The sequence below is a fragment of the Gymnogyps californianus genome, chromosome 13, assembly GCF_018139145.2.
Source record: "Gymnogyps californianus isolate 813 chromosome 13, ASM1813914v2, whole genome shotgun sequence".
NCBI classification, from domain to species: Eukaryota; Metazoa; Chordata; class Aves; order Accipitriformes; family Cathartidae; genus Gymnogyps; species Gymnogyps californianus.
In genome coordinates, this window is record NC_059483.1 from 11,183,474 (window position 1) to 11,195,754 (window position 12,281).

General features: G+C 45.9%; 1 protein-coding gene across 2 annotated transcripts in view; it reads right to left on the bottom strand.

Moving 5' to 3' along the window:
- SETD5 (SET domain containing 5) overlaps positions 1-12,281 on the bottom strand; it is a 68,288-nt gene that overhangs the window by 34,757 nt on the left and 21,250 nt on the right. For both annotated transcript variants that reach the window (XR_007767264.1, XM_050904999.1), the window contains exons 2-7: positions 7,140-7,314; positions 3,183-3,288; positions 2,099-2,310; positions 1,720-1,778; positions 1,126-1,313; positions 40-78 (exon numbers count right to left, since the gene is read on the bottom strand). Coding sequence is in view for 1 of the 2 variants with exons in the window: in XM_050904999.1 (XP_050760956.1) it covers positions 40-78; positions 1,126-1,313; positions 1,720-1,778; positions 2,099-2,310; positions 3,183-3,288; positions 7,140-7,210 (675 nt within the window). In the remaining variant the exon portion in view is untranslated. The remainder of the gene's footprint in view (positions 1-39; positions 79-1,125; positions 1,314-1,719; positions 1,779-2,098; positions 2,311-3,182; positions 3,289-7,139; positions 7,315-12,281) is intronic.

Sequence of the window (12,281 nt, forward strand, 5' to 3'; positions counted from 1 at the left end):
ACCCCACCACCATCACAGAGTGTTCTCAATTCTACTCACCTTCATCCTCAGAGACTTTCGTGAGCCCTCTCGAAAGGCCTGTCCCCCGAACAAGGAGAGAGGGAGAAAAAAACCAAAGTATTATATATTTTCTCAGAATTAGCGTCCCAGAACCACACTAGATCTTACTCCAAAAGACCAACCCTTAACAAAAGATGGCAAGAATTACAGGAAGACCTGCACAAGAAGCAATGGGCTTGAACAAAAAGACTCTGCAATGCAAATCCAGTGGAAACTGCTGAAAAGCTTGATGGCCAGGATTTCTGAACTAAAAAGGCCTGTCTCATACTTAGTAAAAACCTCAAGATCAAAATCAAAACTGTCCTGACTAACCCCACTTGCTTTCAGAGAAGAAGGGCCAGCAACAGAATCAAGCTGGTTTACAACAAAAAACCTGAAGACCTCACATGGCTCCTGCTCCCCATCTTTTATTTAATCAGTGCCTACCAGAAGAACTTCAAGGGAAAGCTAACCTGGGGAAAATCATGGTAAAGCTAGCAATGATGGGAAAGAACCAGCTGCTCACACACTTGCATTCCAACATAAGCAATCCAAAATTATTTCAGTCCCCAAACCCTCACAAACAAGACAGTAAAGTCATCCCTCAACAAATGTTCATCACTACCTACATAGTTTTCCACACAGGCACTATCTCTGTTCCTGAAGAACAGTGCCAAGCAGCTCTGCAGCCCAGATTCCTTAACATAGCCTTCTAAGAAATGCCATGTTCCCTTCATTTTTCATTCCATTCACAGACTGTCCCTTTGCCACAAACAGACAGACTCCAAAAGCTATTTCCCCAAATCCTAATAGAGCAGAAGGGAAAATACATAATCGAATCCAAGCTCTGAGCATGAATGGACAGCGTTGGGAAATAAGGGTGGAGTTCCAGTAAGGTAATTTTTAAACCAACAGCCACATACTCTAGCAGGTCACAAATACAAGGCGTCACGTTATTACACCAGAAAGAGCGACTCCTGACAGGACAGAAGTTTCTTGTCTACTGCCAGCTTGTCAACCTGCTCTCAACAATACTCCACACAGCATTTGGTAGGAACTGCAGCAACCTTGTCTCACTCCACATACCTTGATCTTTTTGGCCTTTGGAGCAGTGCGAGCTTTTTCTGTACTCCTCTTCCTCTTTTTAGGTTTGCTTCTACGGACGCGGTTGACAGTCAGCGTGATGCTTGTAGGGGTGTGCTGCGTAGCTGTGTACAGCACTGTAGAGGGAGACAGTTCTTCATCCCAGCTCTCAGTTGCACTGCTGTCCCCACCTGTAGAGAGGAGTGCTTCATTAGCAATGTTTTTATTCATCCCAGAGAGAACAGCTTACCCTTATGTCCATTTTCATCAAGACGACTTGGTGACCCTGCACAGCTCTACCCTGAGAAAACTATACCACCTCAGTTTTCCCATCCAAACTGGGAACAGGCCTCCCAAACTTCTGATATCTCACAGAATGGCACTGATGAGCATTTCCCTTTTTTGTTCACAAGACAATCTCATTTTCCCAAGAGCTAACTGAGATGAGGCGGAAGGAGAGGAGAAAATCCCAGTGGTTGGGAGGCAAAGAACATCAGCAGGCACTGATCAGTTAGATGATTACAGCAGCCAAAAGACAAAGGTCTTGTAGAAAGAAAGCAAAAGTCACCATTATCAGAATTACAACCTCAAGCTCACCTGACACGTTGTCCTGCTTCCGGCGGCGGAGTCTGATCACCTTCCCCCTGCTCATTCCTCTGCCAAAGGAGAATGCACAATTGAAGCTGGTTTGTAGGAGTAAAGTCACTTGAAATTCAACAGGATGTCACAAGATGCGTGCCCTCAGTGGGGCCCAGGATGATAAGAACATCGATTTAACATCCTCATCTCCACTCCTGGTGCCACCAACACTTGTCAGGCTGACAACGCAAAGGAGGAGGGTCAATACTGGGTAAAGCACTGGAAAGAACGCTCCAGTTAGCAAAAGGAAGTCCGTCCCACAGCCCAAATGTGACACGGTTCGGTATGAGAAGTCAACACAAGGAGCAGTCCAGATGTGCACTGCACCAAAGCTTACCTGCATTTTTCACACTTGAGGAGGAAACCATCTTGGGAGACACTGCAGTGGCACCAAGTGGGAATTGATTCTCCTTCTGAGGAGCTCTCACTGTCCCCGGAGTTCTCCTCATCAGGCGAGTGCAGGCCGTTCAGTTCTGCACGAGGTATAATGGTCTGGACAGGAGGAGAGGCTGGCGGTGTTGGAGGAGGAGGGGCTCCATAATTATGATCCTGAAAACGAGTATTTGCAGTACTGCTTTTAACGTGAAGATATGATGCCTAGAAACTGAAGTCCCAAATCCACAGTTCCCAGGTTATCATTTAACAACTGGTGTAAAACAGTAGTCTGAATTCCTCAACCTACCAAGAAGGTAAAGCAATAGCTCTGAAAGATGTGAATGGTTTTCTTCTGCACCAATGAATTAAATTCAAAACCTATGAAAACAACTAGGCTATTTTGACATTAACTGTTGTACTGCTAATAATCCAAGATGACATCAGTGGTCAAACACTGGAACCAGTTGCCCAGAGACGTTGTGGAGTTTCCATCTGCTGAGATATTCAAAACTCAACTGGACACGGTCCTGGGCAACCTGCTCAAGCAGAGTCAGCTTGAGCAGGGGGGCTGGATTACACGATCTCAAGAGGCCCCTTCCAGCCTCAATGATTCTGTGACGTCCTGTTCATCCCATAGTTTCAAGCCATGCTCCCACTCTTCCTGACTGTTCCTTGTTTCTCATAGTTACAATATGAAAATCTGCACAGTTGAAACAAGTATAAATAGTGCACAATAAACCAAACGGGGCATAAAATTACCACCAGGAAATGTTATATATTCATATATATTCACACTTCATTCATATACTGCATTCAGTTAAAAATCTATCACCTAGAACACTAATAAAGCTTGCTATAGAGTATGCAAGACTTCACAAACAGTAAACACACAAATGCAAAAGGTATGGCAGAACTCAGCTGTAACTCAGTGTTCCCTAATAAATAAGCCAAACCTCCTAAGGCTTAACAGGCAAAGAACTATGGAACAAGGAGAAAAGAGTAAAGTAGACAGTAAAGAGCTGATTCACTGCAGAGAGAGTACTCACTGCGTAAGGCAGCCCGCGATAGCTGTGTTTCTGGGTGGCCCCATAGCCGTGGCTGGAGTACACATTCTTCTCACTGACAGCTGGACTAGCTTCCACAGACTCTGGGCTGCAGAAAGGGCCAGAAGTAAAACCCATCAATACATCATTCTTTTATTGCCAGTATTTCACTGCTCTTTTCTATTCAACACATGAGCTCAAAATGAAGAAACTTCATGAAATCGAGGTGTTATTATGCACTTCACCAGGCATCATGTGTGCAGAAGTTGTACAGGATGAACCTGCTTTCAGAGGGAAGGAACTGAGTAAGGGCCACCCTGGATAACTCATTAAACTGGGTCTCAATCTGGGAAGTTAAAAAGATAATTAGCATGTAAGAAGCTCAGTTTCCTTATAGTTGAGGAAGTTGGGTCTAGTTCAGCATTCACATCTGAACTCAGCCAGCCTAATCTCGAAGCCACTGAACAGTACTGCCACGTTATCTCTGCAACAGCTTATTTCAAATAGCAGCTAAGCAGCTTTCCTGCATCTGTGCTTGTTTCTCTCTCCCTCAGATACTAATTGTTAGCTGAGTCCAACATCCTGTGATAAAGTCTGCATGAAACCTGTAGCTGTCCTGACAGCAACTACCAGGAGGCAGAGATTCCTGTTACAGAGACGCAACAAAATTTATGACCTGGACAGACAGTGGCCACAGACAAATCAGATTCACCCTGCGCTTTCTATACAGCAACATGGTGTGCAATGTGCTGAACAGGAAATTTGCTGCTGAGGTACAATGCACTCTTCCACCACATGGTGGTGAAAAAAAACAGCTGAAAATGAAAGGTATATCCTTAGCAGAAAGCTGCAGAAACCCTACTCAGAGAAGGGACAGCTGCAATTCAATGCAGGGAATATTAGATAATGAGGCTACAGACAGAATACCAGCAAGGAAACACACTGTCTGTTAGAAGCAGAAGATACAAGTCAGCTAACCTGTGCACAGATCAGAAGTACGGCCCGTATCAGAATACAGCAGAATATTACTGAATCATGTCTGCAGGTGAAATCTTCAAAATTATAGCATGGAGCTGAGCAAGCAGGAAAGAAAAATAGCAGAAAGGAGAACTTTACCTTGGACCTCTGCTGCTCTGGTGAGATCTTGCAGGATTCTCAGTGGGTCCTACATTGTCAGTGTGAATCAGGCAGTACTCAAACAACAATGGCCAGTGGTCACGCGTGGGGCAGTGTTTAGGCACCACCCAAGAACACTAACCCCTGTGCCCTTTGGACTTCCTATTAGCTCTTGAAATCTCTGCTGCACTGAAGTTTGCCCCACCCTGCCACTAAACCTGATATACTCTCCAATGCACTAACCTTCTGAGCTTCTGGCTTATTCTGGAGTAAGGTGGATCTGTCTTTGCAACATAAAGGAGTAATAATTTATTGTACAAAGACCTGCAGAAAGTAGAAGACCTTAAACCTACACAAACTGCACTTCTGTAGCTCAGGATTTAGGAGCATGACATGATAAATTCAGTTGGTTTTCAATGTGACTACAGCCAGCTAAATTGTCAAAAGCAGGAGATACAGGTGACGATACCTCTCAGAGGATATACTATCTAATAAGAGACACCGTGTAGAGCTTGCCACACAATCCAGCCTTGCTGGATCTTTGCAACAGTCCTTTAGGACTTCCAGATTGGTACAGAGTTAAATGCATTCAGGTTTAATCGTATTTTCAGAAGCAATATTCAAAGGAAAAGAGCCTAAACAGCCTAAGCAGCAGATCTGTCCTCTGTCCGAGTCACCCACATTCCTCACTACAGTCAGCCTGGAATACCAGCAATACTGCCGCAAGCATTAGCAATAAAACTTCAAGATTGTTGGTGCAACGGTGTCCAGGGGCAACAACACTGGGGCCCATGCTTCCTCAGCAGCAGTCTGCCAAGGAGCTTCAACAACTTCCAATATGCAGTCAGACTAACACAGCAAAACTACCCTGCAGCCTCCATGTCACCCTCACATGCACACAAACATCCTTCAGCATTTTCACCTCCCCTCTGTATCAGAGGCCAGGGGAAGATGCTAAAGCTCAGCCTGAAAAGAGGGCCAGCTAGTTTTCCTTTTACCTTCCCACTGCCTTTGTGATGCACATCTTTGAAATCAATCCCTTATAAGAGACAAGAAGCTCAAGTACCCCAGACTTCATGCATCAAACCAGTAGAGTTTCAAACGAGAAATGGAGGATAGCCTTAACTTTGAACAGACTCACGAAGGACACTTCAGCAGTAACACTGTATCAATGCAAAGCCTGGAGAATAAAGTCCTGGCATTCCCAATTTTTAGAAGACAGACAGAGAAACCAATTCAGAAATCTTCAAAAGTCTTTTTTCAAAGCACTCCAGCCTAGCCTCAAGTTGGACCTACAATTTTCTTACAACCAGGGGAAAAGAAAATCCTTTGCAGAAGGTTTACAGACAGTCTTTTTGATACTTGAATGTTACAAGGGACATGCGTAGATGTATCTGGCTCTCCTCTTTACCATGCTCAGCTCTGAAAGCGAAGTGCCTAGTACATGAGTAAACTATTTAGCACTCTTTCTCCTGTCATAAACAGTTTAAAATTCCTGCATGTTGAGTCTTTAAAGTGCTGGTGTGGGAGAAGCACGGTGACAAGCAATACTGAATGTTAAATCTTGAAAAGTGAAGGATCATAAACCCAGTGCAGATGAGTGACTTAGTAGATTCTGACTCCCCGTTTAAAAACAACATGTAAAAATACGGGCTTTAGGATGGAATGAAGCATCACGAAGAAGAATGCCTAGAATGGGGCCAGTGCCAAGACAGACAAAAAAGAGCATTAACAGTCTTGCAGACAGTGCAACTGTGTAGTCAAAACTCTGTGCATAGTCAAATCAGGGCAAGATGAAAGGGAAAAACAATGATTCATACTCTAGCCCACTGCTCTTACAGCTCAAAATTAATAGAGTCTGGAGCAATATCTGTTTTACACTGATCAATCTGACACGCAGGTATTTGCACAGCAGGTACCTTTAAATAATACATGGGGGAAATCTATCTCCAAAAGGCCCTTTGTAAATTTTTGTAAAGAGATGCTACAGTCTGTATTTCAAAGAAGGATGCAGGAAAGCAGGAGGTAGAAGCACAAAGAAATAACTTGAGCCCTCCCTCTCGCCCCCAACAAAAACATAGTACTCATCCACGCTGACATCATTCTAACAAGGGTTTTAAGGAAAGATCACAATGCAATAGTTTCTGGATTTGAAATGTTCCTGACTCCTGCAGAAGCAGAGTCTTTTAAAAGAAATGCTAAGTCCCCTCCAACAGGCCTCAGAGATAGGACTGCAGTGAGAGCCCTGCACAGAGTCCTGTGGTGGGGACCCTGAAGGATTGCCCACCGAGGTGCGCTTCTTGGAACCTGCTCAGGGGCAGAAACAAAATAAAGGTGTCTACACAGGCTGATGCTGTCTCACATCTCTAGCCAAGCTCCAAAGGGGTCCGGAAATCAGTCACGTAAGATCGGTACTGAGTCTGAGCTAGTAGGCTCTACTGAGAGGGAGGCTCAGCACACTGATCACTCATATAACACAGCTTTTGGAAAAGGAGCTGGCTTGTACCTTGCCAACGTCAAGCATGGGTACAGCAAACTCACAACTGCCTGCACTTGAGTATAGACTTACTAGCCAAGCTGATATAAAACCCATGGTTGAGTGCCTCATACTGTTGGAATTCTCCTTTTCACTGTCTCCTGTGTCAAACTTACCGATTTCCATAACACTGCATTTGTTAAACACTCAGAGTCTGTCTCTGCATTCATCTCTCACACAGCCAGCGGACCAGCACACCCTTTCTCTCGAGTGGAGAAAGCACCAGCACCCATCCTGCAGCTCCACCCCAGGGCAGCCCTCTGACACCCTCCCCTCCTCCTTCTCCTCCGCCATGGGGTAACACTCACTCCGATCCTGCAGCCATGTCGGAGTAGGACGTATCTGGTGTGGTGACTCCCAGAGGGATTGCAATGCTCATGACGCCCGTCGGGGATCACGGAGTCCAGAGGGCAGCGACTGGCCGCTCCGAGGGCGGAGAGGAGCCGCAGAGCCTCGGCCAACACGTCACGGACATGGGGAAACCTACCGGGGTAGAAACAAAGCATTGCATCTCCGTTACAGGATGAGGTCTCCCTGTATACCCCTAAAGAAGGCTTTCACAGCAAAAGAAAAGCAGAAATAGATTTCCATCAGTGACATGCTGCATCATTTTTACTTCATTTTCATATGTGGGGCTAGGGAAGAGGTAGATGATAGTAGTTTGGTGGGGTGGGTGTTTTTTGGGGTTTTTTTTTTTTTGGTTTTTTTTTACAGTCTTGGACTGACATGCAATGAGCTGCTCTGCCATAAAGCCAATAATGATAGTTCCCCCCTCCCCCAACTAAACTTAGGACTAATTATCAGATAAGCAATCTATTAGCTCCTTCTGCATATAAGCAGCAGCTGTCACCTATCACCCACAGCCCTCCATCAGCATTTCCTAACTCCTTCCCCAAACAAGTTGCAGGCAAAGCCCCATCTGGGAGGACAATGAGACAGAGCCGAGGTGGACTGAGCTGAGACCTCTCGCTTGAGATCAGCTTGTATTTGCATTCACTGGGCCCACAGCACGGGCAAGCATGACCAGCAGAGCGGCCATCCCCGCGCCACCGACGGCCTCCCCTCGGCAAGCGAGGCCCGTCCTGGATTCTGCACCGATTACTCAGTCCGGCGAGCCCTGACGCAGCGGGCCCCGACTTTCCGAAATCCCAGCGGACACCTCCCCGCGGCAGAGCCACGTCAGACGTCTGGGCGCTCATGCATAGGCCCGATGAGAAACACGGCGGGGCCATTGGCTCGGCGCGGGGAGCCGGGGTGAGTCACGGCGGCATCACGGGGCGCAGCCGCCGGCCGTGCTGGGGCCGGCAGGGAAGCCCGCACCCAGGCTCCACCTTCCCTGCTGACCGCAGCGTTTTGCTAAGGCAGCGAGAGAAATCGCCGATAAACGCAAACTTCCAAGGGTCGGATGGCGGACGGAGGTAAAACGGGATCAGCTCCTCGTTATGTAAATAACCTCAATAACACAGACGTTCATAAAGGAGAACAGAGCTCTAAAGAAACCCCCCACGATACAGAGAAAGGCTGCATTTCCGCACACAGCAAAGGTAGCTCCAAAACCAAAGAAAACCAGCGACAATTTAGCCACCCTCTCTGCACATTAAACTTTAAGGGCAGCCTTGAATAACTTTCCACAGTCTTCCCCCAGCTCCGGCAGCACGGATGAGCCAGCCTGCCCTCGCAGCCGGCCATCACATGCTCCCTGGCATTTCGGGGGCTCTGCCAGCAAACCCTCCTGGGCTACAGAGAGGCCGTGAGCCAAGTTTTCCTGTGGGTAGTGAATTTCTCACAGGGAACTGCCTTTGAACACCATAGTCCAGCCATTGTTTAACACACAAAAAAACCTAGAAGCACAAAAACACACACTCACTACAACAGCAAATGAAGGAAGAGTGAGAGAGTCAGAAAGTTTAAATGCCACACGCTATATTGCCTTTTCCTGTCTTAAAAGAGGCAGGCCACTTCTCTTAGTGCAAGGAAAGAGTATACATCCCTAAAAGAAATCTTTCTGGTAGTATGACAGGCATACAGCGAATTACAGAAGGAGCACATAAAGATTTCTAAGTGGTCTGTGGCAATTCCCTGTTATGCCCCAAAGCAACGGTCTTGCAGGGAGGTGGGAGATAAAAAAAAAAAACAACAAACCAACAAACAGGCAGGACTGAGCTCACAAGCAGCTCAAACCCAAGACAGCCCAGGTGTCCTTGAGTGTGTCTTCTGGAAAAAGAAAAATAAAAGGACCTTTAGGAAGTGCCTCACCCTTTCTCATGCTTGTGACAATTGTGATTTCTACACTGACACCAGATGAGACAAACTGCTGCTAAAATACAGCTAAAAGCTATGGACATCAGTCCCTGCTTCAATCCAGAGTTACATAAAACTCTGGCACAAGGTTAAAAGAAACAGGACAAGTTCCTCAGTGTCTGAAGCACCCTTCCCTTTTAAGGGACATATAAAACTCCCCCTCCACTAATCTTTTTACATATTTGCTTAGATTTTTTTTTTCCCTATTGGTCTCTTGCCTTTGCCATGGCCATACCCAGCTGACAGCAGCCCGAGACTTCATCAGGACAAATTCCAGCCTCCTGCCTACTCGTGACTCAGCAGAACCGGAGGATTTCAGGTGCAGCTTCTGGACTCGAGAGTCACAGGATATCTGGTCAGTCCTGGGGTAACTAGGACAAGTTTTCAGCCAGTTCTCATAGGAAACCCTCTTTCCATCAATGCTGTACAAACACTGTTGCACTGCAACAGTCTGGTAACTCCCACTTTTGGGAAAGAGATTACTGGAGAAACATGAAATGCCAAACAGAAAGGTTAGACAAGGCGAATTCCAGTTCAGTCGCTTTTGTGTTGACCCAGCAGTACTTGCCCAACTATCACTCATGCTCAGATTTTGCTGTTTGTTGCTGCTGTTTTATGCGTACTTTCAACTCTGACAATGTAACATTCAAAATGAATTGCTGAGACCAATCTCAAGTGCTGTCCAAGACCACATCACACTTTGGGCTAGATTACAGTCTGGTCTTCATGAAACTTGGCCTGGTAACACCCAAAACATTAGCCTGCACAGAAAATACTGGGGTTGAGATCAAAACGTTCACCCATCAAACTGATAATTTCCTGTATATACAATCCCCAAGCTCCTTCCTACCTCTCCCCCCCAAAATATACAGCTGTACAGGAGAAAAAAGTCGCAGCAAGTTCTCTCCAGTGCCACTGGAAGAAGTTTTCCTAAAATTCAAAGTCTTAATGCAAATTTGATGAGCTTCAGACCACAGCACAAACCTATCTCCCTTATGATACAATTCTTCTTGAAATCAAATGGAAACTGGAATTTTGATGGCCTAACAGGTAAATAATACGTAGCTGGTTTTGAAAAGGTAGGGTTTAAAGATATATTTTTTTCCCATGTTTGGCATCTACACGCCTGCCTCCTTAACCAGTCATACCAGTATAAAGACACCTGGGTTTTCCCCAACATCATCAAAACAGCCCAGATGAGCATCCACCCGCACAGCCACCCCAGCGCTGGGATCCCCGACTCTCACTCAGGACAGGTCACACACCAAGGGACTCAGTCACCTTCAGACCAAAACCATAAGTGGTTGCCTTAGCTAAAATGTGAATCTTTGCTATTCGATTATTTCAGGTAACATCCTGTATCAACGGAAAGGACTGTAATAACTCTAAGCTGGCCAAGCGAAGGTTAGGCAACACCTGCTATAACAGCGAATTTAATTTTTGAAACTCTGTTTAGGATGCAACAGCCGCAGCGCTGCATTGGCTCACTTCCACAACCACTGCCGTCCATGTTACAAATAAAGCAGATGCAGAAAATTTACTGCTGGGAACTCTTTTCATTACTTGTGGTGTTAAAAGTCAGTATTAACAGGGACAATCAAGCATGGTCAGTCAAACAGCTCACTAGAGCTTCCTCCTTCAAGATGTGGTTGTTCCCATTTTCACTAGTGTCCCGGTCTTACAGACACCTCTGGGCACCTGTGGTGTGCAACACTTGGTGACAGACTCTACAAAATATTTGTGAGCACCATGAAAAATTCACCCCCAGACAAAAAGCCCTGGGCACAGCCTCACAGACTGCATGTGTTACCTAAATTCAGATGCCCAGACTCCACCACCATTTGGTGCTGCTCAGGTGATGCTATACAATCTCAGGGAGGACAGAGCACTCCCCTTACACCCTCCCACAGTCACAGACCCAAGGGTAAAGCAGTTACCAAGCAGGGGGAGGACAGAGAGATTCAGCCTGTTTCTCCTTAGTGTCAGTGCGCATCTGTGAGTCTGTGTCTACAGAGGACTTGGAATTTCGCAGATAGCAAAGGACAAACAAATGCTTCCTTTACCACTCCCCACACCTCCCAACAGCTCCAGTTACTTAAGTCCCAAAACTGGACACGGATCCAAGACTTCTGACAACCCAGGATTACTAGTGTCCAAATGATAACCGCCATCCTCTTCTCCATGCTCAGCAACAGGCCTACAGGTCACCTATATAGGATGAGCTCCATATATAATGAGTTGCACATCTTTAAGCTCCCAAGCCATTACCGGTCACATCAAATTCAAAGCACGTTTTTCTCCTGCATCTCACACTGCCACAGGTCAGAGCTGGTGGCAAAGTGGAAACAGCAGCTCTGCCATGCAGCCTTCCTTGGCATCCTCTCCATCAACCTCATCTGGGACAGAGCCAGCGAATTCTGACCAGTTCATACTTATGCTGTCATCTGCATCAGTAGCAAATCACTTTGTAAGTGGAGCAGTATAAAAAGCATTAGCAGGCTTATGGATCCTATTCATTCATCTTTTCCCCTGGAAATTTCGGAATAGCCAAAATCTATGGGACATCTAATGTAAACGTGAAGTGCTTCCATTACCATACTGAAAAAGTCCCATCTCATCAGCCAGTGCCACCCAAACACGAGCGCAGTCCACCAGAGTCCAATCAAGCACTGCCCGTTCTTTCCAGCATACCCATAAACCTCGTGTCAAGGGCAGATCCTCACAGAAGGGCAAGCACCTTTAGTGGAAACAGGATCAGATCAAGGGGTTTGGGGTTTTTGTGTTTAAAACAGCTAGCTCAAAAAAATGCATCAAATTCCCAGAATTTCAGACGTGTTGTTCTATAAGGACACCTACACAGAGGCAGGGGCAGAGCAGACACAGAGCAGACAAATCCTTAAGCTGTTTAGCTCCAACTTATTCTGAAACATACAGATTCCTAAAAGTACTTGAATTGTGCCTCAATCTACCAATACAAATGCTTAGCTCTGCTCTGAAAACAAGCTGGGTTCACTAAGCAGCAAGGAAACAACTGTGCCAGTTTTAAAAAATGAAATATTGACATGAGTATTTACTATTATCATTAGTACCATATATCATCTGCTAGCTGACTGACAAAGCAAGACAGCAATCCCATCCATCCCACGGGG